We start from the raw sequence: 26,143 nt of genomic DNA on the forward strand, positions 1-26,143 counted from the left end.
GCAGTAGTTGTATATTTGTTACAAGTGTTTTAAAGTAATATAATAAATACAAACATACAAATAAACACTTTGCGATCTTATGTCTTTTAACTTAACCAATTCCAAAGCTCTTCTCAAGGAAGCCCACAATTTAAAGTTACCATCCAATACCTAGTTTATCTAATCATCCCTTACATTAAACGCTCATGACATGTGACGAATACATGCAAGGGCACTGAGAGGTCAGGAAGCCTGTGTTCTTCTAACTGCATTCTTATAACCAAGATTTTAATAACCATTTTTGTGTTTAATTACTTCCTACCGTGCTTATGTTAACGTTGTGTAATGTTGTGTAGTGTTTTTACTGGCAAAACGCACACATACCGCAACACATATACCATATATTGCAGAACTGCAAAAACATCTTAAAATAAGGAACTCCTCTGTATTGCCACAACGTCCTCATGCAAAGGAACAAGAAGCGCACGGTACTTGGGCAAACATTTACTGCAATGATGCTGATTTCACAAAATGTAGAAGTTTAAAGTCACAATTTGAAAGACTTAACAGTATCCAATTTTCCAAAAGAAAAAAAAATGATGGTGCTGGGATAGGGAAGGGTGCATAATTCCAGATTTCACCTTTTCCCAATTGCTGCCATCATTCTCCTTTAGCTGTGTTTGAGATAATCTACGTACAGTGGTAAATGGCTGCTAGCCTTGCTTCTACAGAGGCATGTGGTGGTACTGTGGTGGTCCTAAAGATAAATATAATTATTAGAATCTTTGATAGTCTAATGAACACATGGGCCTTTGACAAGCAATCTGTTAATATTCCTAGTACAACACAAAAATGATCTAAATGGAAATATATAGTAAATTCAGCAGCTGTTAGAGTGTGAACAGAAATGACATGACAGCGTGAGATTCACTTTGAAATAGTGGCTAACTCCGTCGTTTGGGCTAGTAGCATGTAAAGAGTTGTGCAGTCTTAGCTCTCTAGAATGAGTAATGGTGCACTCAAGATAGATTTGTGCTTGTAAATGACTAGAAGTGAACCTCCATTCTCCCAGTGAGAACATTGGTTATCAATGTGGCTGCACGAACAATTGACAAATTGCAAAGCACCATATGTTCTTCTATGTTGCAATCAAAATGGGGCAACATTTCAAAAGAGGAAGGAACATAGACACAAGCACACACTTTCTTAAACACGCCCCTACTGAATCCACAGATAGGACTAGAGGAAACACTCCCTCTCTAATTTTTTCAAATACCATCTCTCTGCACCCCCGCACACAAAGCTTAGAGACTTTTCCTTCACCTCATGTCAATGTCAGCAGGCAGACCTCCTCAGCAACAGGTAAGCCTCAAGTAATACTGAAACTATCTCCACTGTGATCAAGCATATTTTGCCAGGCTAGATCTTAGCAAGGCACACTGGTCGTATGTGAGAATAAAAGGGAAAGAGTCTAGGCAGGGTGCTTAGGTGTGTTCTCATACCATGCATGCACCTTGGATAGGTGTGGGCAGGCTCTGAATGGTAGGTCCGTTCTGCTTGTTGCCACAACAGCCTGAAGCAGTAAGGGCTAGCATTCCTTTAACCTGACACCGCTGCTTTAGGAATGATTATTAGTTCTAAGTACTACTTCTAGTTGGAGTTCATCAAAAACAGATGAACTATATAATATCACAATGCCTAATTATGTAACACAGAAGGGAATCAACAGCTGCTAATTGGTGTATATTATTATTATCATCAGAAGTCACAGGACACCGTTTTATTTGATTTTTTATGCTGTCACAAGCCTCCACGATGCGGTGGTGAAGGTGGTGTTTGTTGCGGATTTTCTCAGCCTACACAATTTGTTTGAGATGACCCCAGAGATAAAAGTCGATAATAAAATAAAAAATAAAACCTGTCCTGTGACTTTTGACTCACCCTGTATAGTAATCTTTATCCATTTCAAAGCATCATACTTTTCCATTATACCCAATCCTAGACAGCAGAGGTATACATAGTTGTCAGAACACCACAGCTTGAATGTCATGTCTGTAAAATAGTGTTTTTTGTTTTTTTTTTTAAATACGACTGTTAGCAGGATCAAGCGATCGATGTGTAATATATTTCCTTCATGTACTACTGAAATGGTAGAGTGATTACGTGTCTTGGTTCACTTCACCTCTTTGTGGTTACTGGTTAAATATCACAACTTTAACCACAGTGTTCCACAAAAAGCTGATTCTGCACTGCTGCTTCTCATGTCGCACCAGTCTCCTTCATGCACAGAAGACTGTGCTTCATGAAGGATGCATGAAGGATTATATAACCACCGTAATGAAAAGATCCATAGCATTCTGTACTATCGTATAGAGAACATAAGTGGCAGGGGACAGATAGCTCTGAGACTGGTGTTCACAACCAGAATCAATAACAAGTATGAGAGTAGGGGTGGGCAACTATACTGACCATTAATGAGTTAAATCATGTTTTACATCAGTATTTGAACAACTGTGTTTCTTTACAAAGAAAGCATAATTAGGCCGTTACTTTAGTCATAGTTTTTGGTCTTTTCTAACTCAATACTACTACACTCAGAAAAGTATCGTGATATATTTTTTCCATATTGCCCACCCCTGTTTTGGAGAATCCTCCATCGTGAAACGGTCAGCAAGGCTGGAGTATTTGCAAAGAGAAGAAACTGGGCCGACATGCATTTTACAGAAGAGTAGTGCAGCTTATGACTTATAGGTCGAAATGTATTGAAGAAATTCACCACTGGATATTGATCATTTTACTTCTTACAGTGAATCAATGGCTGGTGAGCAGTCGAGTTCCAACGACTCCTCTTCCTTCCCAAGCGAAGCAGCCCGGGTGAGCCAGATGGTGGCGACTGTGCTGATCTTCTTCGTGGGTGTGACTCTGAACGGCCTGGTGGTTTGGGTGCTGGGATTTCGTCGGGCCCGACACAGCGGTGCCGCAGGGGGCGAAACGCAGGGTGCTGGAAGTTTCCGAGTGTATGTAGTGAATTTAGCCCTGGCTGATCTAGTGCTCCTGTTACGTACACCTCTTATGCTGGGCTACCTGGCGCATCACTTCAGCTGGCCCTTTGGTCAGACTTTGTGCCAGCTGGTCATGTTCCTGCGCTGTCTGGGATTGTATGGAGGAGCCTTTCTGCTGAGCGCCGTAGCGTTGGAGAGGTGCCTGTGCTTGATGCGGCCTGTCTGGGCTCGGCTAAGGCGCCCACGCTGGGTTGTGCCCATAGTCTGCGCTGTGCTGTGGTTAATAGCTGCTGCCCTGTCTGTGCCCTACTTCTCCGTGAGTGGTCTTTACCTCTGGCAGAACCGGACACAGTGTGTGGAGACTGCTGGCGAAGCTACAACCGGCCTTATCGTGCTGGAGACTGCAGTAGGCTTCTGCCTTCCGTTTGTGCTTTTCGTATCCTGCAATCTGGTGGTTCTACTTGGTGCAAGAAGTGCTGAAAGAAGGGCATCCACAACCTCCACGCCCGTTACCTCCCCCACCTCTCCGAGCGCACCTCTGTACCCATCACAGAAGATGACGCGCCTGTACCGGATTCTCTTCTTCACCATGCTCCTCTTCCTCACCTGTTGGGTGCCCTACTTCATTTGTCGTTTTCTGAAGGCTCTGTCATTCGGAAGGGTAGGTTGGGAAAATCTTCAACACGGGGCGGTAAAGGGTGCATACGCAGCGCTGTTCTTAGTTTACATCAAAAGTGCCCTCAACCCAATCCTGTACGCCTTCGCTGCTCGCGGGCTGCGCCGTACAGTCCGGGACTCGCTCTTCTCAACAATTGAGCGAATCTTTAATGAGGATCTGTCAGAGTCTCTGCGCAGGAAGTCCTTGCGACGAAGAGACTCACAGTTCTAAGAAAGTGCTGGAAGTGGACAGCACAGAATGTTCCGCTTGCTCTCTTGCGAATGCTTGGTTCAAATCGAGGGAAGGGTCACTTGCTTCTGGACAGCAAGTGCGTCCAAAGACACAGCACATGGACAGCAATCAAGTTACTGTACTAAGTAATACAGACATTGAGCAGGGAAAGACCACATGGTCAAGTCCTGATAGTGTCACTTTGCATTTCTGTCATTCTTTGAAATTGATTTTCTTTCACCAAAGAGTAAATTATTCATCACTGGTGAAGAAGGGTGTGCAAACTTCTGAACAGTCAAAGCCACCTTGCATATCTATTCAGGGGGAAGCATGTATCTACTACCATACATATTATACTATAACTATACATCAACCAGATTAATAGTGAACATGCTTGTGTAAATACCTAAAAACTTCAAACTGTGTGTAAAATCATATGTATGAAGTGCAACGTCTGAACTATATGACTGCAGAGGAGAGAAAACATACCTAAGTTTTCTTTCATTTGTAGACATGCTGCATTATTTTCCACCACTGTAATTTCATATGTAAGTGAAGTCTGAAGCAGTAAATGAAATCTAAACAGCCCAAAGGGATGGTAGGCATACTTTGTTAGTAAAGGCATTAAATGTTTGGCAACCTAAAAGCTGTTTCAGTATTTAGGTGTCAAATTATTGTTAAAAGTTGAAATGGATACAATAAAGTTACAAGAGGACAACTGTAAAATACTGTGTCAACTGTATTCTCGAAGCTGTGGGCTGAAGCAGACCTGACCAAGGCTGTGCGTAAAACATGTTATGAATGTTATGCCACAGCAACGTTTCCTTCTAACAGGTAGAGAAATTAACAGACCAAAAAAAGTCACTCATTTGCCTCAGCAAAAGCTGAGTATGATTCCATCTCAGTGAATCAATGGATCCAGGTTGTTCATCAGCTTGTGAATTGATGCTATTCAAACTGTCACAGTAATTTAAGGATTAGATGCACAATTTATGGAAGAAAAACACATTTGCACATTTAAAATCTGATTTACATGCAATCATCAGGCTCTGTGCAGGCTGAGTTCAAGGTTTTGTTTCAAATGGTAGGTAGAAATAAAAACAGCAGAAAAAGACAAGTTAAAACGGGATTACAGTAATATTCTGAATAGTGTAATACTGATATTTTATGCTTGGTCAGACCTATGTATTTGCATGCCTTATAATTATGAAATAAAAACAATGATTTTGTTTAAATGTTCAGTACCATTTTATTATCAATTACATATACATACAATTTGTAAAAGCTGATAACAAAACAAAATCTCATTATCTAGTAATGAAATACTTTCACTTTTACAGGAAAAGAAAAATTACAGGACACTGTCCCCAGTGTCTACAGTCAGAGCAGATCTGCCTGCTTATGTGCCACTTCCAAGAAGTCGTTCACATGCCCTGTGACCTTACTGTTCTGAAGAGCCTTCATGACAGCTTTGGGATCAGGCACCACTCTCATCATCTGCTCCTAAAAGACCAACTATATGTTAGTTCAAAGGTGTGCTACTGGCTCAGAGCCGCATAATGAAGTAGACTCAAGCAGCACAAGAAAAAGACTCAAATTTTCAAACTGAAAGCTCAAATATGACTCACTACGTTTTTAACGGTCACCGTTCTTCATCAGACAAGTGAGCAAAATTCAAAATCTCACGCTGCTTTTTTGTTATTCGGATTTTATATCAATCTGATTTTTCTCATTCAGTTCTTCACTATTTGTTTCAACATATCCTCATGTTGAAGGGCAGGTTTGGATGCGTTTGAAGTTTTTTTTTTTTTATTTTTAACCACAATTCTTTTTGTGTTCATATGGAACAGTTTAGCCTGTATTGCTGTAATAGAAGTCAGCAATAAGTGGCACGTGAGAAAAAAGGTTATCCTCCTCAAAAGGATATTTTGCAATATAAGAATTTTGAGCAGCACTGAGCCAAAAGCAGCAGATCCACAGGATCTCAATATTGGACGATGTTATCAGCGAAGGTATGTGGTTACGGCCAGGCATCAGCAACTCTGGTTATATAAAAAATGATCAGATTGCATTATAAAAAGCTGCCTAGATGCTGAATCACAATGCAGTGTGTTGTGCATGCAGTAACAAAATGAGGAAGCATTTTTCATTGAAAGAGTTGCGACAAGACTATCAATTTCCTCAAAAGGACATGGACGGTGATGAAAGTCAAGACGAAAGAAAGACGAAAGACTGCCGCTGCTCAGTAATTCAGTAAACTATGTGAATAGTGCAGAAATTCCTGTCAGAAAAAAAAGACCAATTTAATGCCCTTATCTCCAGACTATGACCTACAGTGCACTGAAAAAAACTTTTTGCTGTGTATTGTGTTTTGCAAGCAGCTGGGACGAAGATTAAAATATAAACATACCTCAACAGTAAAAACATGAAAACGTGTCACATGCTGTGACAACTTAGATCTGAAAACAGGAAACTTCCTTTTTCTCAGTGGTCAACACAATTGGCTTCTAAGATCAAGTCGGTCACATGGTACTCACTTTTGTGGCTTTCACAACATCTGAAAATGCTACGATATCTTTTTTTTTTTTTCCTTGCTGTAAAAACTTACACACATCATTGCAGCCACAAGTGCAAACAAGCCCATCCAACAAGCCCAGCCAAACCAACAACAAACACATTTCAAAATTCAACCTTAACTGCACAAAACAAACATTTACTATTCTTTTAACATTACTTCCCAGCCACATATTCAAGTCTACATTTTTCTACTATTTCAATAGCTCATTTGCATTTTTGTAGTTTTAAGCAGTTTTTACAATTTAAATGTATACTACTAACTTAGAAATGTAAGAGTCATCATCTTATTTTGTACCTCATAGGCAAGTGGGGGATGTTTCATTGACTAAATTCACACTTCATCAGAGAAGGTTTTACTCAGTTAAAAATGATTGCGTGAATGCTGGACCAAAACTGCGCAAAGGGGTTGAGCAAATTTTGGTGATTTTATTGCTCAAACACATCTACTATACCAGGTAACTGACTCAAGCAACCCTTGCCAAACATATGTTAGAAAGTGTACTGTACCTGTAATGTAGGCTCATCATCGCAATGTGCTGGTAAGGCAGGAAGGCGCAGGACAGCTTGCTCAAACAGCTGAGTAAACTAGCAGGAGAAGACAAAGTCAAAAACCCTACAGAACTTGCATTAAGCAAGTACTTAAAGTACTCAAGCAACAAATGTAACAGCAGTACAGAAAAAAAACACTAACAACTGACTGACCCACTACTGATGCTCCATCCAAAAGTGTATGTACCTTGTTTTGATAACTATGAGTACTGAAGGCATTATGCTAAAAGCCATCATACAAGATTTCAAGATTTTAAAACGAGCTACTGAACTTTGTGCAGAGAATCCGATGAAAAAGCTAGTAAAACGGATTTAAAGAGAAATGTTCATTTATGGTAAAGACCATGTAACAACACCAGGTCAAGTCTTACTTTGAGACAATTTATTTCAATAAGCTCCACATGCATTTGGGGAATAAATGTTGCTAACTGTAACATCAACAACAGTTTTTCTCCCATTTTAAAACATGATAATTACTAGTCAATTATCCTTCAGTCAGTGTTTTTTTTGTGGTGCACTGAAATGAAACTTAATGACCGAAACTGAAATTCAGGACATACTCAGATCAAATTCAATAATTTGAAGTCAGGCATAAAGTGTGGGCTTTTTTTATTAGTGTGATAGTGACACTCATTAACATTGTGAAGTCACTTCAGGGGCATTCTTTGCCCTTGTACTTGTGTTTTAAAGGAACATTTTTTTTGTCTGCCTGCTCTAACGGTTCTTGATGATGATTTCTACTGATGCGATATGTGTAGAACCGTACTGTATTTTTTCTTGTTATTATTATTCTTTTTCTCAGCTAAAACAAATCACCCAGAAGTCCTAGAGACAGGAAACTTGGTGAATAGGTAGTTTCCCCCCCCTGCTACTCAAGCACACGATACGAGCCCAATTGCACTATTGCACAGTACAACATATTTGGCCCTGTAACTCTTTAACCTAATTTTTGAAGACAAAATTGCTTTTTTTTCCAGATTCCTTGGGTCAAAACAAACTACTTTGCAATTTGGAACTTCTAGCTATGCCTACTTGGATAGTTGCATAGTAAGCAAAACGTACTTTTGCAAATTAGTCCCAGGGTCTTCACTCAATGCTGGTGTCAAAAAATCCAGAAGAGTCACACACATTTGCAATTACAAGTGTATTAAAAACGCATTTTGTTTTTTCAATCGTTAACTGTTTGAGAACAACACTTTTCGAACTAGACTCTGGGTTTTGATCCTAACTTCTTGAAATTGGTCTAGTATACTCTGTGGCCTCTGTTAGAAATTCAGCTTTCAGGAATCAGAAGTCAGGAGACCTTCAGCGTAGACTTGATTTTATTGACACACAGGAAATGTGGGCACAGCTTAGTGGATCGCAGTCAGTCTATCACAGCCAGTCTGACTAGGGATATTTTAGGAGAACCTTATAAACACTGGAAGTTGTGGGAGGAGGATAAAGGTGCGGAAAAGGAGTTTTAGGGGGGGTAAGCGAGGGGGATGAGGGTGATAAGAAGAGGGGGTTAAACAGGGGGATGATGATTACCCTATCAAAAGGACAGAGGTGCCGACTCCCTGCAAGGACGGCGAACATCAACACTCCTTGATGGTTGCCACCCTGGAGGGTTATATTGCTGACCATATGGTCAGCAATCAAAGGGCCAAACCAACAATGCAGGGAGTTGACCACCTTAGATCAGCAGATAGAAGCTTAATTTCTCTCACCTCCCTACGTAAATAATTAAGAAAATGTTTTACTCATCATGGCCTCGGTCTATCAGTTTATCATTGCAGCCATGAAACTGCAAATTTAAATCACTATAACTCATTCATCTTTGTTTGACTCATTATGCAAATTATAGACCTTTGTATGCATTGAGAATTGGAGGAGGTATGCACAATTTGTTGTGGCACAATTTTAGGGGCACTTCAGCAGTCAAAAACACTTAAAATCGTTAAAAAAGGTATTACAATATTCTTACAAAGTCTACGGATAAATATTTGGTGCCATGTGATTCGGTTCACTGACCTCAATAACTTGTTACGTCATAAATTGGACTCCTTGTCTGCTTTTTGAATCATTCATTCAAAGACAAGAGCTATTATAAAATTATAAAAAGGTCAAAACGTCAGCATGAACAACACTCAGTAAACATCTTTGTTGAAGGTCCCTGATTAATAATCGCAACATACAGAGATGTTTTGACCAATTCTGACCCACTTTCACTTAGCTCCTCTATGCCAAAAGGGCCCCTTATGTGTGCATTGGGCCTCATTATGGCCTGCGCATCGTTAATGGAGATGGAGATCCAAACCACTTTACAAATACATCTGACAGACATTATACTATTGGTCAATTATTTTTGACATCTATGTTGACAAACTTTTGCATGTTCAATAAAGCTCAATAGCACATGGCATACAAAATGAAGCATGTATCATGTTTATAGACCACTGCTCACCAATTATGGCAAATGAAGGGTTTTTGATAAAGAGACTTCACTGCATTTTTCATCCTCTCTCTGTAAATAAGGTACAAACTGCATCAGCCTTGTTGGCTAAAACTGCATAAGGGCTTCTGCCTATACAGCTCAATTAATCAGCATGGGAAAGACCTCTGAGGTTACTTAATTGGGTCTGGGTCAAGATTAGCATGTATTCTGACAGCTGGTAAACAGAGAGTACACAGTCGTTTTTTTCTTTTCTTTTTTTTTTTATAAACGTTCACAACTTCACAGCTATTCGCAGCTCTTGTTCTGTTTCTCACAGTACTGTTTACATTGCATAGGTCACACAGGCTATGGTCCTTATCTTATATCTGCTGGCTACAGTGTTTATACAGTATGCACACTACACAGTAAGTCACTATATAAATAATGTCATTTGTTTTTAAAGTGGCTAAACTTGTATTTTATATTCTTAAACAAAAAAAATCAGCTATTTAACAACACAATGTGCTACACTGAAAGTAAGAGGAAACTGACTAGTCATGTATGGTGGGAGGGTATGGTGACATGCAAGTTGGTTAACACTATTTTTATTTAAAACTCAGAGGATTGTTTAGAGGTCACTAAAGTTTGTATTTTGTATTGTATTGTATTGTATTTTGTATTTTGATAGAAGCTTCGGAGTCATATTTGATAATGAACTATGCACAATACAGCCACTGACATGAACTAACAGGATTTTAGACAAGGCCTGTTTTGAATTCAGGCTTCAACGGCATGAGTGTTCTTCTGAAAACATGACGGACAAATTGAAGCAACATTCATACTTTTTTTTTTTTTTTTACCCTCATCACTTCAGACGGAAGTACATAAATGGAGCATGCCACATGTCTTGCATCTACAAAGGAGAAGTATGAACTTGTCTTCAGATTGTGCCATACTGTCTTGGAATGTTCTAGGCAACAGAGAGCTTCCAGACAACTTCATACTTCAACTTCTTCTCAAATTTCCCTATAATTCAAAGAACTTTTTTACTTCTGATTAAAAATTGTACACACTTAAAAAGGCATGCAAAAGTTTGGGTACCCCAGTCAACTTTTTTCTTATTGTGAACAGCTTAGTAAGTAAAAGTTGACCTGATTTCCAAAAGGCACAATGTTAAAGATAACATTTCTCAAACACTTTAACCAAGACTACCGTTTATTTCTATCTTTTACTATTTCAGTATAATAAAAAGGAAAAGCACTTAAAGCACCCTTTGGCGAGTGTCACAGCTGCCAGCCTGCAAAAGTCTTTCAATTCTTGTTTTCATCCATTCTTAGTAGAACAGTGCACCACCACTCAAGAGTCCGTTAAAGAACTTTTGAAATCAAACAGGGGTCTTGTCTTGCCTTTCTAGCAATCCTGTGACCACTTCAAGTTTTCTTAGATATTCCTGTTAACTGCCATTTTTTAATGACAATACAAAGTGAAAAAACGATTACCTGAAAACACTATCTTCTTACAGTCTTCTCTTGCTTTGTGGGCATCAATTATTTTAATTTTCAGAGCACTAGGCAGGTGCTTAAAGGAGACCATGGCTGATGATTGTTAGACTTGATATTTCTATCACATGACCTTTCCTTATAATGATGGTGAACAAGCTAATTAAGATCGGAAACCTTAGTAAAAGTAATCTGGGAGCTCAAATCCTTTGGGGTGCCAAACTTTTGCATGGTGCTCCTTTTTCTCAATCCAAAATAGTACAAAACAAAAATATTACACTAATCTCCTCATTTACCTATTCTCATAACAGCAATTTTGCATTGAAATATAAATGCTATATCATGATTAATAGCACTTTAATTAGATAAATAAAAATGTGTTTTCCATTATATCAGCCATATATCAGTAATTACTGAAACACTTCAATCGAATAGGTATGCACCGATATACACTGCTCAAAAAAATAAAGGGAACACTCAAATGACACATCCTAGATCTGAATGAATGAAATATTCTCATTGAATACTTTGTTCTGTACAAAGTTGAGTATGCTCACAACAAAATCACACAAAAATCATCAATGAAAATCAAATTTATTAACCAATGGAGGCCTGGATTTGGAGTCACACACAAAATTAAAGTGGAAAAACACACTACAGGCTGATCCAACTTTGATGTGATGTCCTTAAAACAAGTCAAAATGAGGCTCAGTATTGTGTGTGTGGCCTCCACGTGCCTGTATGACCTCCCTACAATGCCTGGGCATGCTCCTGATGAGGTGGCGGATGGTCTCCTGAGGGATCTCCTCCCAGACCTTGTTGGCATCCGCCAACTCCTGGACAGTCTGTGGTGCAACGTGGCGTTGGTGGATGGAGCGAGACGTCCCAGATGTGCTCAATCAGATTCAGGTCTGGGGAACGGGCGGGCCACTCCATAGCTTCAATGCCTTCATCTTGCAGGAACTGCTGACACACTCCAGCCATATGAGGTCTAACACTGTCCTGCATTAGGAGGAACCCAGGGCCAACCGCACCAGCATATGGTCTCACAAGGGATCTGAGGATCTCATCTCGGTACCTAATGGCAGTCAGGCTACCTCTGGTGAGCACATGGAGGGCTGTGCGGCTCTCCAAAGAAATGTTACCCCACACCATTACTGACCCACTGCCAAACCGGTCATGCTGAAGGATGTTGCAGGCAGCAGATCACTCTCCACGGCGTCTCCAGACTCTGTCACATCCGTCACATGTGCTCAGTGTGAACCTGCTTTCATCTGTGAAGAGCACAGGGCGCCAGTGGTGAATTTACCAATCCTGGTGTTCTCTGGCAAATGCCAAGCGTCCTGCACGGTGTTGGGCTATGAGCACAACCCCCATCTGTGGACGTCGGGCCCTCATACCATCCTCATGGAGTCGGTTTCTGACCATTTGTGCAGACACATGCACATTTGTGGCCTGCTGGAGGTCATTCTGCAGGGCTCTGGCAGTGCTCCTCCTTTTCCTCCTTGCACAAAGGCAGAGGTAGCGGTCCTGCTGCTGGGTTGTTGCCTCCTCCACGTCTCCTGGTGTACTGGCCTGTCTCCTGGTAGCGCCTCCAGCCTCTGGACACTACGCTGACAGACACAGCAAACCCTCTTGCCACAGCTCGCCTTGATGTGCCATCCTGGATGAGCTGCACTACCTGAGCCTCTTGTGTGGGTTGTAGAGTCCGTCTCATGCTACCACGAGTGTGAAAGCACCACCAACATTCAAAAGTGACCAAAACATCAGCCAGAAAGCAGAAAGGTACTGAGAAGTGGTCTGTGGTCCCCACCTGCAGAACCACTCCTTTACTGAGTGTGTCTTGCTAATTGCCAATAATTTCCACCTGTTGTCTGTTCCATTTGCACAACAGCTGTGAAATTGATTGTCAATCAGTATTGCTTCCCATTCACAGAAGTTTGATTTACTTGGAGTTATATTGTGTTGTTTAAGTGTTCGCTTTATTTTTTTGAGCAGTGTATATAATACCAATGCATAAACTTCAATTAAACCTAGATTCACTTGGAATAGCACTGAAGAGAAATCCTTCACTTATTTGTGGGTTACATATGCAACAAAATGAATAAAATGTTGCCCAGCATCACCTAAAGCAGGGGTTCTTAACCTTTTCCACCTCATGTCCCACCTGTTTATCGCTGGAAAGCACAAAGGCTCACAGGGAAATTTGCTGGAAATTTTCAACACAGCTTTGTTTGTGTGTCATCTTCCACAGTATGTGTTGTGCAAACAAACATCAACAGAATGGTAGCAAATTCCATCACAATTTCTGCAACTTTATACTAAGTAAACTTCTGCAACTAAAAACAGCATAATTAGTCCTGTTTAATTGGTTTTAGTTCAGTACTGTGTGTAAAATGTTAAATACAAGTAACTGGATTCACAGCTTTTGACAGTATTTTGAAAATGTGGCACTACTTTGGACGTCAGGAAAAAAAATTATACTATGATACATCATCATTACGATATGCATCGTAAAAAATGTTCTGAAGTGTCATGATGTTACATTTTGCCATAACGACCACTTTTATTTGAAAACAATTTTATTTTATATTTTTCTATTATATACTTTTCTATTATTAAGTTAAATATTTTTTCACTCATTTTTATGATAAACTGTGGACTATGGACCACTGACCCATTGTCAATATTGGCCCAAGGACCACCAAAGGGTAACAGTATTTTTTTAAGCATTTAAGCATTATCAACACTTCTACAAAACTCACCAATACTGTAGGTTTTACTGATAATGTGGCCAAACGTCTGTAAATTTTGTGATGAATGGACTAAACAACCTGACCCAAAACGACTTGGAAAAATGTCTGGTTCCATTGACTTACATTAAAAGTAAAGCATGTTTTTTGCTTCTCCTGGACTCCCGGAAACTATTTGCAACGTTTAATACGTTGCTCAATCCGGCCTTACAGCCGAAGCCCTTGCCTCTTTTTTCACTGGAAAAGTGGCGGCCATAAGCAGCCAGTTCACTGATGCAACGTGTAGCGGTCCTACCACATGCTCTGCTCCTCTGTATCCCTCGACCAAAGGTGCCATCTTCTCCTCGTTTACTCCTCTCACTGAGAGCGAGGCACTGACTCTTGTAACATGTAGCCGTCCTACTACATGTCCACTTGATCCGATTCCTACCAACCTTCGACAAACCATTGCACCTGCTATCATCCCAGCTATCACACACACCATCAATGCCTCCATAACTACTGGTGTGTTTCCAACTGTCTTTAAACAAGCCCAAGTCACACAATTGCTTAAAAAGCCTTCCTGCAACCCTGCCCAGGTTGATAACTACAGGCCAGTCTCACTACTACCCTTTCTTTCCAAAACTATAGAAAGAGTCAGGTCTCTGGTTTCCTCTCCCAGAATGACCTCCTGGACCCAAATCAATCAGGTTTTAAAAAAGGGCACTCCACTGAAACGGCTCTTTTATCTGTGATTGAGGCACTAAAACTGCCAGAGCTGCAGGACAGTCCTCAGTACTCATTCTGCTGGACCTCTCAGCCGCTTTTGACACGGTCAATCATGAATTTCTCCTATCAAACATGGGTATCTCAGACAATGCGCTACTATGGTTCAGATCGTACCTCACTGGGCGCTCATTCAAGGTATCGTGGCATGGAGAGCTCTCCTCAGCCCACTCGCTATCCACTGGGGTTCCCCAGGGATCGGTACTGGGACCCCTTCTCTTTTCTATTTACACCACCTCTCTAGGCCGGGTTATCCGCTCACATGGCTTCTCGTACCATTGCTATGCTGATGACACCCAGCTCTATCTGTCATTCCCGCCTGATGACCCGTCGATCTCTGTGCGGATATCGCAGTGCCTCTCGGACATATCCGCATGGATGAAGGAACACCACCTTCAACTAAACCTGTCCAAGTCTGTACTTCTGGTTATACCAGCTAAACAATCCATTCAACACAACTTCACCATAACCATCGACTCACTCTCACTCTCCCCGACAAAGGTTGCTAGGAACCTGGGGGTTATGGTAGATGACCAACTCTCCTTTACGCACCATGTTGCCTCGGTGGCTCGGTCCTGCCGCTTTGCGCTGTACAACATCAGACAGATACGGCCGTTTCTAACACAACGAGCCACCCAACTCTTGGTACAAGCAGTGGTCATCTTACGCCTCGACTACTGCAATGCCATACTGACGGGCCTGTGTTGTAAAACCACTGAAGATGGTTCAGAACGCTGCAGCGCGTCTGGTCTTTAACCAACCAAAACGGGCACATGTCACCCCACTGCTCATTGAGCTCCACTGGTTACCGGTTGCTGCTCGTATCAAATTTAAAACTCTTACGATTGCCTACAAGGTGTTAACAGAGCAGGCTCCTTCCTACCTGCACTCGCTCCTAAGGGCTTACAGCACCGCCCGGCCGCTGCGATCCTCCAATGAACGTCGCTTAGCTTTGCCTAACATTCACACAAAGCAATCGAGACTGTCTCTCATACTTCTCATACAATGGTGGAACAAGCTCCCTTCCGCTGTCAGAGCAGGGGCGTCCCTCGCTATTTTTAAGAAACTCCTGAAGACAGAGCTCTTCAGGGAGCACTTACTCTAATCGCCTCTTGCAAATCTAACCACTACCATCCTTCTTGCCCTCCTTCCCTTCTCTACCCCGCTATTACCCTTTGGCCTCCTTTAAGGCCTGACTATGTTTGTTCTATGTACCACATTATTTGTAAGTCGCTTTGGATAAAAGCGTCTGCTAAATGTAAATGTAAATGTAATGTAATGTAATGTAATGTAATCCTGGAAAGTTGCCATTTTGGAGATGCAAGGTTATCTTAAGGCGATATGTAACTGTATCTGCTCCATCACACTGATGACTAAAAGTGTTTCAAATGTGCTTTTGGTGTACTTTATCGTTTAGTGCGTACCTCCTGTGCATTTTCCTCTTCTGTCTCCAGTTTGCCCCTCATGATCCTGCACTTGTCCTCCAAAATGTCCCTCGTTCCCTGCAGCTGTTCCAGCTTGCTAAGCACTTCTTTACTGCTTTCCTAAAAACACAGGCACACCTAAGCATCAAATTTGTGATAGAGGTATTTTTGGAAAGAGAGAACCATCATTCATTAGTAGGCCTGTCACAGTAACATACAGTAATTACTGCAATTATTTATATGACAATTAATCATCAGCTAAAATGTTATGATTCTGACAGGCTTATTACACAATTACACATTACTCAAAATCACACTGTAATGAAACCACAACTTACAAATCATTTAGTACATCACAGTTTAACTTCTAAATAGGTCTGCAGTGACAAAAAGGGCATTTTACCATACCAGCAATTACCTCGTATGCCTGAAGTTTTTCTTTGCCATGGTTAATCTTCTGGCGCTCTGCCTGGAACTGCTGGGACACTTGCATCATGTTTCCCGATTTCCGTGATGGCACAGGGAGCTGGGCACATTTTGCGAGGAACCTAACAAAAAACAGTTACAACACAAGAGCATATCAGAAACAGGAGACCGTCATAAAAGTTGGTAACATTTCGATAGCAACAAAAGAATAGATCTGCATATAAGATCAGTTTTGAGTATTTAAAGGGCTTTCCCAATTTTTCAACATTTCTTACTGATTCTTTAGTAAGTTGAGGTGTTTCTGTGATTCCTCTTTTTCTTTCCTCCTTAATGTGAGAACAGATCTGACACAACAGCAAGAAAAACACTTTCAGATTTGAAAGTTTAAACAAACTGGCTTGTACATTTTAATGAAGGTAACCATAATTTTCATCACACTGCTTACAGCACTGACAAACCCAGCATGTTGTCAATGGCTGCAATGGAGGATTTGCTCAACGGCTTCCATTTCTCCTGTCCTCGCAACTTTCTGCTTTTTTGGGCTTTTCCAGCCACCGCAGGCACTGCTTCTTGAAGAAGGGAAAGTCAGGACAACTGAACATGAGAGCTGAACTATAACTACATCTTAGGTACTAACATGCCCATGATTAGACTGTGCTTGGTAGCACTTTTGGCACACAATGGGCTCTAGTAAAAGCACACGTCTAGTCATGTAGAGCAAATCATTACAGGTTTAGCCTTTTGCAACACCTAGAAATGACATCATGTTTTTTCTTCATCCTCAACAAGCATGAGCAGCTTTTCTGGTTCCTCAAACTCACCGCTGTTCTTGCTTGACTTATCTTGCATACTCCCATCATTAGGCAATTGTTTCTAAAACACAGAATATTTTAAAAGTTTATGAACCTTTTAGCATCATTTTAAAAACATGGACACAACTTTTTCTCATAAATAACTGGCAAAGCAGTTTGGTTAACAGTGTGATTGTGATCTCAATTTAAATAAATATAAAAATTGAAATATAACACCATCAACAATACATCCTTGGTTGGTGAAGCTATATTAGGGTTTATGAGGCAGTTCAGGTTTTTATTCTATAAGATCACTTTCACACAGAGACACTACTTTGTAATCTTCTGCTTTGAAATATAATTTGTATTTCCTGAGCCACATCAATCAGTGTAGTATATTACCATAGATCTGCAGAATTGAGACATTTTAAACAAATTAAATATCAACAAACAAATCAAATCTTCACCTCAGAAGCCAAAATAGTACTGAACCTTGAAGTATGTGTATTGTTACACCCCTAGCTAACAGTACAAAAGAAGAGGTTTCAATATCAAATATCCAGACGTACTTGACTTTGTTGCTGGAACCCTCTTCCACCCCGACCTCCACCTTTAGGACGCTGTGTGGAGGATCGAGCTGAACCTCGAGTAGGTTTCATCAGGACAGTTAGTCACTGTTGGAGGAGATATGAAAACAGAAATGAAATCTGAGGAAGCAGTTCATCTGCACATACTTTTATTTTCATTGTTTTTTTGGTTGAAAGGATAAAGCAGAAATGAAGTAACAGACAATAAGACAGTTACGTTACCGTAACTGTTACAGTTGGTACCTATTATTGACAGGGTAGAGCGGCTGGCTAACCTCTGTTACTCCATTTTGTGATTCCGTTCACCAGGAATTGGAAATTCAGGCCTCTAAAGTGCAATAAAAAAAAAAAAAAACGCCTTAAACACATTCCCTTAACTATTTTTATACTTCCCTAGAGCTAAAACATCAATATTTCACTTTGTTTTTAGAAACAATGCAGTTTCTTGAGTTGAAAGTGCAGAGGAGGATAAGTTTCTTTTATTCGTGGTCAGGATTTCTTGGTTCCTTTCTATGATTAACAATTCGCTCTCACTTTCATTTAATTCAAGGATATGTTTTATTAATTCCGTCTCATTTTCTTTTAATGGTGCTCGTGTTTTTTTTTTGTTTTTTTTTATTCATGTGCAAACAAAATAAATGTAGTAGATACAGACAGTTTTGTTTGTACAAATAGGCTAACAGCTCCCTGAAAATGTCTCAAGGGTTTTGGTTTGTTATATTGATGTGTCAAAAAGGAGTGTCACACAATTACAGTAAGAAATGTTGATAGTTTCAACGTCCTCAAACTAAACACACACAGATACGTTTGTGTGGCTTGAGGTCAAACGACAAGAGAGTTTAACAGATTTATTGGACTATTAAAATCTTTATCAAATAATTAACTTTAGAACCAAAATAACTCGTAGCATATAGAGAGTAGTATATAGAGAATAAACATCTGTATATTTATAAGCTGTTTTGACATCCTGAGGTTTTAAAGATGAGTATTAAAATCATACATTCCTTCACTATTTACTATTTATCGGTTTGACATTATGATGTCTAATATTGAGTGTTTAACAGATTCTCTCTCTTATATAATTTTTTTTTAATTACAAACAGAAGGAGAGAATAATATATGAATGTATACTTCAAAGGTAATTTGACACCATGAGGTCAAAGTTTAAATGAACACTGTTTATTTAACTACTGAATAGAACTGAATAACTATATTTAATGAAAACTGTGGAGATAGAACCACAAAAATGGCTAAATTTAGTCATGCGAGCCACAGGAATGCTTCTGTGTGTGTTCAATATGAGGATGTTGAAACCCTGAACATTTCCTTCTGTAATTGTGTGTTGGTCTCTAATACTGCAGCTTGGCTCGTGAGCAGAAACCATGCTAAGCAGCTACAATCATTAGAAAGCACAGTTCAGTGAACATACACTAGAGTAACCAAATAATGGAAAACTCTGGGTCTGCATGAATCAGGCAGTACTCAGATTTCTGCTTTGTAACCAGCCAATAAACTCACAGAAGAAAACGGAATGTAAAACTCAAACATTCAATTAAACATCGCGCCACTTTACTTGAAAATGAGCACACATCATTTAGAAGATGAATATTAAAATACTTTTTTTGTTTATTTTGTGTTTTGCTACGTCTCATGGCAACGCTGCTTGCTTATTTTGGGAGCAGTCTCTCAGGTTTCTCAGTTCTTGCGCATGCACAGACTGAGAAATCCAAAAGAAATCAGAGAATGATTATGTATGCACTGAGAAATCTGAGTAGTAACCTAAAATCCAGCTTTTTTTTTTTTAAATCAGATTTCTAGTTCGGAGTATAGTGTTTACTTGACAATTTGAATAATCAGATAACTGCAGAAACCCGATTATGATCGGATGATTGAGTGCATGCCAACCCACTCGGTGTCTGATGTTGAAACATTGTTAGTGAAGTGCAGACTGATTCATTTACCTAGAGAATTCACATCTGTTTTCACGCTGGTCACCTACATTCACCCACAAGCATCAGCACCACTCTGAATAGTCAAACCGCATCTCCGTATTTCTCTACCCAACATACAGACCAGTCTTTAAGCCACCTCCCCCAGTGAGTAAAGCTAAAGAAGCAGATTATACGCTTCAAGGCTGCTTTGCACAGCACAAGCTGGAAGATGTTCAAAGATGCTGCTGTGCAAGAGGATGTTATCATTAATAAGTGTGACGAGATACATCAGCACCTGAAATCATCATCAGTCAAAAAAAAGCGCATCCAGACATACACCAATCAAAACCCCCCTGATAAACATGGAGGTGAGGTCCATGCTCTGTGCCTCCACCACGTGTGTCATACAACTCTACTGACTACAAAAAGACCAGGTATGACTTATGCAGATCCATTAGAAGAGATGAAAATTCAAGAAATGAAGTATGATGATCCACTTTTACTCAGTGATCATGGTTTGGTTCCTCCATCTCACAAGAACAATCAGGCCAGCAGAGAGGATCATTGGATGTAGTCTGTCAAAGCTTCAGGACATCTACAACAGGTGATGAACCTCACTAGCAAAATGACAGGTGACTGCTCTCATCCTGGACATGAACTCTTCCAGCCACTTCCAACTGCTAGAGGATTGAGGGGCATCAAAACCAGCACATTCAGACATGCTCACAGCTTTTCCCCCCGGAGCTATAACTCTCATCAACCTGAGGACAACCTGAGGTCAAACTTCAAACCTAAACTGAACTAACAAACCTTCCTTACAGTATATAGTACAACTCCTCCTGTAGCAAAATGCTTTTGAACTGCTGTACAAGGACATTTTTACAAATGTTCATATTAATCTGTATACAATAGCTTTTATTGTTTATTTTATACTACATGACTACTTGACCTACATACAGAGATTCGTATCTGCATGTGTATACATCTGGTCTCTACATCTCCGGAGTTCCTTTCACACCGATTGTTTTTTATTATTCGTCTTTATTCTGTGTTCTATTTTTGTATTTTTTATTTTTTCCTTAGTTCCGTACTTGTCGCAAGCCCATGTGCTGTCTGGTCAGTATGTTCCATGTGTGCAGGACGAAAGCCTTGCATGTGTAACATACTTGGCAAAATAAAGCAATTCTGATTTCAAAGGAGTTAAGAGATAATCAGATGTAAACTGGAGCGTCATTACAACACCACTGACAGCAGCTGCATGTGGACTAAAAAAGATGATAGATTATCAAAACAAGAATAGAGGGCAAATCAACTGCCCACTGCCCTGCCAGATGAGTTGAAAGCCTTCAACTCAAAACCAGAGAAGAAGGTTCCAGTGAGCGAGGAGATGCAGGAGCCAACTTTTACAGTTTAATCTGCAAAAGTGAGAAAGGTTCTGTGCAGAGTAAATCCAAGACAAGTTGCAGGCACAGATAACATACCTAGTTCTACACTCAGGTCAGGTGCAGCAGAGCTGGCTGAGGTCTTTGCAGACATTTTCAATCTTTCTTTAGCACATGCTCTAATTCCCACCTGCTTTAGGAGAATCACTATTGTGTTGCACCCAAATAAAGGCACGGTGGCTTGTCGTAACAACAAAAGGCCAATTGCACTCCAGTCGCAATGAAGTGCTTTGAAAGACCCGTCTTGACCCGTATACAGAACATTATACTGGACACTCTGGACCCCCTCCAGTTTGCACATGGAGCAAAGAAATCCACTGAAGAAGTCGTCTGCACAGCTCTAAAGCACCCTGAGAGGAAGGACCACTGGGTGAGACTGCTATTCATTGACTGTAGCTCAGAATTCAACACTTATATCTCATTCAGGCTGATTGAAAAGATCCAAGCCCTTAGACTGACAGCCACCTTGTGTACCTGGGTGATAGATTTCCTGACAGGCAGACCTCAGCCTTCCAGGACTAGAAACCACACCTCCGGCATTCAAACAAAAAAGTACACTCAAATAAACACAAGGATCCCCCAGGTCTGCTTGCCGAATCATGTTCTGTATAGGGCTGCTATATTCGATTAAGTCGATGATTCGACTTAGTCAACTAAAATCGTCAACCAAATTAGTTGGCAATTGATTTAATGGTTGATTAGTTGGCAACATCATTATGCGTCTTTCTTGCACTAACTAGGAATGTTTTGAGATTATTGCTCACTGAAGAGTTAAGAGTTAAAAGTGTGATGGCAGCCTCAAGAACAAAATTCTTAAAAGTTTGGGAGCATTTTACGCTAAATTCAGGAAAAAGTTAGTCAGTTGTGCCATTTCTAAAGCCAACCTTAGCTGGCATAAGAGCACTTCCTCCATGTTGGAGCATCTAAAGAAGAAACACGTCAGCTTACTGACTGAAAAGGTTCATAACAATAAGTTAACTGTGCTAGTGCTTAATGTTCAAAGACGTCCTACTTTATGTTATGAGTTGAGGTGTAACATCTAACTCGAAATGCGTGTTCTCTTGAATCATTAATGGAGTTGGAACAGAGAGGCAAGTAAAAATGATTCACAGTGACCCTGTTCACTTTCCAAATAACATCTTAACATCCAGGCCACCGGTGTGTTCAAATTTGGCGAACATAGGAGGTAGTCCTACACAAACATACAGGCCAGCTGGACAATGGGTTACTGTTGAAATGAATTGTTTACACAAAATCAGTCCAATATAACTGTTCATAAAGAACAAGTTTGTTACAAAAGTTTGCCACTTTCCCATCTGCTCCACCAGAGCGCATCTTCTCTGCAGCGGAATATCTGCTCTCAGAGGAGACAGTCTTTCACAGGAGGTTGGAGAGATGCTGACTTTCCTCCATTTCAATAAAGACCTATGACTGTAGAATTTATTTGCAACGTGGTTTGTGTCCACGTCAGAGAAGATCTCATCTGGTCTCGTAGCACAACACACCTGTTTAAGAAAGCTTAATAATGACTGAATTTACTGTAAAAGCTCAAGAAAACTGGCATCTCAGCCAGTAGAAGGAACTTCTACAAGTGCGTCACTGAGATTATTCTCACAGTCTGGTTTGGAAACTGCTCCACCCATGACTGCAACTGTTTGCAGCCAGGTGGTCAGGGCAGCTCAGACTATCTCAGGAATGGCCCTGTCACCACTAGAGAACATCTTCTACTTCAGGTTCCTCAGACGATGCCAAAAGATCATCAAGGACAAAACCCACCCTCAACACATTCTTATCTCACTTCTCCAATGTCAAACATGATACAGGAGTGCGAAATCAAGGACCACCAGATTACGGAAGTTTCTAACCCGACAGCCCAACCTCCAACCACTATATCACCTCATACACCACTGGTACAAGAATTTGTCCATTAATGGGTTTCCAGACATCCACCGACGCTCTATCACGAGATGGCTGCTAGGAAATTACAGACGCACAGTCATGTACCATTTCAACAGTAGCTGCGATGTAATACACTGCAGATATTGCACAATTGCACACATGTATACTGTGACTATTTCAAGGCATCCTTTATTTTTATTATTATTATTATTAGTAGTAGTAGTAGTAGTAGTAGTAGTAGTAGTAGTAGTAGTAGTAGTAGTAGTAGTAGTAGTAGTAGTAGTAGTAGTAGTATTTATAAAGTGTTTGTATAGCAGTAGCAGCCCAGAACATAGTGCAGAGTAAAACTGCTCTGTGCAATGTTAAATGTCTGTTTCTCTGAGCACATAAAATACACTGAATCTTGTTTTTTTGTTCATTATATGCAACTATTAAATTACAGGCATAAAGTGGTCAAATTAACTGATCTTGTTTCTTGGCTACATTTACTCTAAAAAAAAATAATAAAACATCTGCAGTTCATGTAGAATCATGTGTAGAGTCATGCAAAGCTACATTTCTTTTTGAGATTGAAAGAAAAAAGCATCCTGCTGATTAGCATACAGGCTAAAACATAAGGATGAAACATAAAGATGAAACAAATAAAGATTACTCACACTATCCTCTAAACAGGTTAGAACGGCATTTTAGAAATATGTCCCATGATGTCTCAAAGACCGCATTTAGTGCCTTCTGTCATTTACATTTATTCCCTCAACTCAACACACTCAATTCACATTGTGATTGTTGTAGCATAATCTGTCAAATGACTGTGAAAAACAGCTGCAATCATCTTAAACTGTGTTTTTTTTCAAGATTTTAAGGTACTACTTTAAAATACCATTTGTTCATCTTGACTTTTTATATATATATATATATATATATATATATATATATATATATATATATATATATATATATATATATAATATATCTAAATATAATATATTTTCTCAAGATGCTGGCTAAGAAAGTAGGCTAAAATAATGGCTTTTCTAATTTTTTGAAATAATTAATTTCTCAAAGCCTCGACTTGCCTTTAAAATGATTACTCTCTCGAATTTACATCATTCATTAACTTAAGCGCAAAAGCTTCCAATAAAAACTCAAATAAAAAAAAAAAGTAAATCTTTCGACATAAAACTGAGACAATATTATTGTTTGGACACGCTGCTGACGTAATTGTCCCTACAGTCCTTACTGTCCCCAGTAAACAGTGTGGGTTTATCAACATCTGTACACCAGCCGTCTGAATGACTGGAGCAGCTCTGACGTGTCCGAGCACAGAAGCTAAAGGCGTAAAGAGGCGCGGAGGTCTGTCGATAAAACAGACGCTATTTTACTAAAGTAATCAGACCATCTTATCAAAGACAAATCAATAAAACCACGAACACTTTCCAACTTAAATCTGCCGTCCGTTAGTGACGTCGGCCTCAGCACAACGCAGACCTCACAGCTCGGTGCACTGCTTTAAAATGGCTTATTGTTTAGCTTCCAACTGGAAAAAAAGGTTCGGAAACAAGTGTCGACAGTAGAAGCAGCACCGCCAACCAGCTGATCTCCTACACTTAACCCACATTTCTCGACTTTGTTTCGTTGAGCTCACCACTTACCCACTCCGTGTTGCTCAGTTTCGCGGTTCGAGCTTGAAAATGGAAGGGCTGCGCATGCGCTCTGTGAAAGCGGGCGTTAAAGGGCGCCATGATAAGAAGGTCAAACAAAAAAAGTTCATATTAGTTCAAATAGTCGTGTCTGGACGTTTGAGGACATTAAGGGTCGTAGTATTTCAGGACCATCACAATCATATCAATCATAATTCTGGTTAGAGGTGGCCAAATATGACAGTATTTTGTCGTTATCGTGGTAAAGGGTGTTAAATTATGTACTTCTGAGCACATATATAGCAGGGCTCTCAAGTTTTTAAGTTTGGTGGGAGTGAGATTTTTTTTTTTGGGGGTCACCCATCGACCCAACGGCCCATTGACCCTCCAAGTGTGTTCAACTCAAAAGAGAACAAGTTTGATTTGATCAAATTTCACGGTTTATTCTATGGCATATAATGAAAATTACAAACAGGTACAAGTACAAGCAAGAAGAAAAACAAACAAAACAAAAACACAAATTTAGCCCCACTGAACATTGGTGGATATGTTTTGTGTGTGTTCATGAGTGATGCTGAGTGTTGTACGTGTTTGTGGCAGATTTAGATGCCTTGATCACTGGGGGCTCCCATTTAAAGCAATGAGGCTCAATGCCAGCCGTTTTGACGGTCATGATTGCCGAGAGGGTTCCATCCAGAGCCAAGGCATTTCTGGTTTTGTTCTTGTTCAAGCCCAAAATGGAAAAAACCCTCTCTGCATTCGAGTGTGGGAGAGTTAAAACCAATTTGAGCGATCTATATTCTGATTGGCAAACCGAGAGTACTTTATGATATGCAACCGATGGATTGGCTGAATAGGGTGTGGTAACTGGGTAACTTCTCTGAGCACAGAAGCGCCGTGACCAGTGGCTGTGACTCGTTTGTAGACAGGGCGAATCCATTTTTGATTGGAGAGTGAGAAATAGCTTGTGTGGCGTTTGAGCGTGTGAACTCGCTGAGGTGCGTGAGACTTGAGAACAATGCATATAGTGTCACGCAGTTTGTCAGTGTTCTTTATGTTTACATGGTTACAAACAACACTGACCAACTGCATGAGTGTTTTCACCAAGTACAAAATTAGCTGATGGGGCTTTTTGCTTGTTCTGACTTAAAAAATCAAAAACCTAAAATCCTGATATGTATCAAACAAACATTTTCAAGTATTGTGATTATCAAATTTTTGCCAATTCCACTGGTTTACTTTTCACCTATGAGCAGTTTTCTTAACCTCTAAACAGGAATATGCGAAGGTAATGTTATCTGGTGCTACATCTTCTAACATCTGTTTGCTCTTCAGGCAGAGACTGAAGTTACATGACCAACATTTCGGCCCAGCTCATATCAGACACTTTCCCTGAGGAGAGTTCATATCAGGCCTCAAAACTTTTATCTATGACATTTTTGACAAAGTAATAATTAAAGTAAGTGCTAAATCTTCAGAAAATGTTATTTTCCCAACAGGCTGTCAAATCAGATACTATATGAGCGTTTTTTTTACCTGAAATGTACAGCAAAAACACAAAGTTTACAGCATAA

At 40.0% G+C, this 26,143-nt stretch overlaps 2 protein-coding genes across 5 annotated transcripts; one reads left to right on the forward strand and one right to left on the reverse strand.

Annotated features, from left to right (window-relative positions):
* Positions 1–1,234: 1,234 nt before the first annotated feature.
* Positions 1,235–5,105, forward strand: LOC108429845 (C3a anaphylatoxin chemotactic receptor). The gene is made up of 2 exons (XM_017701891.2): positions 1,235–1,341; positions 2,787–5,105. Exon 2 carries the CDS (start codon positions 2,794–2,796, stop codon positions 3,868–3,870), a length of 1,077 nt encoding a protein of 358 aa, XP_017557380.1. The 5' UTR covers positions 1,235–1,341; positions 2,787–2,793; the 3' UTR covers positions 3,871–5,105.
* LOC108429846 (centromere protein Q) lies at positions 5,101–24,637 on the reverse strand. Of its 4 annotated transcripts, none has more exons than XM_017701896.2 (10): positions 24,582–24,637; positions 17,901–17,985; positions 17,640–17,744; positions 17,101–17,152; positions 16,725–16,845; positions 16,555–16,623; positions 16,272–16,401; positions 15,854–15,973; positions 6,955–7,032; positions 5,101–5,373 (listed from the first exon to the last, which is right to left on the reverse strand). In XM_017701896.2, the coding sequence occupies exons 3-10, from the start codon at positions 17,727–17,729 to the stop codon at positions 5,251–5,253; spliced, it is 783 nt and encodes a 260-aa protein (XP_017557385.1). In that variant the 5' UTR covers positions 17,730–17,744; positions 17,901–17,985; positions 24,582–24,637; the 3' UTR covers positions 5,101–5,250. The 4 variants fall into 4 exon arrangements, with proteins under 4 accessions (XP_017557385.1, XP_017557381.1, XP_017557382.1 ...); XM_017701892.2 differs by having other exon boundaries at positions 16,725–16,848; positions 24,582–24,636; XM_017701893.2 differs by having other exon boundaries at positions 16,725–16,848; positions 17,933–17,985; positions 24,582–24,622.
* Between the last annotated feature and the right edge of the window lie 1,506 nt (positions 24,638–26,143).

The sequence above is a fragment of the Pygocentrus nattereri genome, chromosome 12 (assembly GCF_015220715.1).
Source record: "Pygocentrus nattereri isolate fPygNat1 chromosome 12, fPygNat1.pri, whole genome shotgun sequence".
In the NCBI taxonomy this organism is placed as follows: domain Eukaryota; kingdom Metazoa; phylum Chordata; class Actinopteri; order Characiformes; family Serrasalmidae; genus Pygocentrus; species Pygocentrus nattereri.

Excerpts from the sequence above, each read along its gene's own strand:
- LOC108429846 (XM_017701892.2), bottom strand. The coding sequence starts at position 17,729 with ATGAAACCTACTCGAGGTTCAGCTCGATCCTCCACACAGCGTCCTAAA. Across the intron at positions 7,033-15,853 it reads AAGAGGAAAATGCACAGGAG|TTTACTCAGCTGTTTGAGCA; the intron begins GTACGCACTAAA and ends TTCTCCTGCTAG. Across the intron at positions 5,374-6,954 it reads ATGATGAGCCTACATTACAG|GAGCAGATGATGAGAGTGGT; the intron begins GTACAGTACACT and ends TTGGTCTTTTAG.
- LOC108429845 (XM_017701891.2), top strand. The coding sequence starts at position 2,794 with ATGGCTGGTGAGCAGTCGAGTTCCAACGACTCCTCTTCCTTCCCAAGC.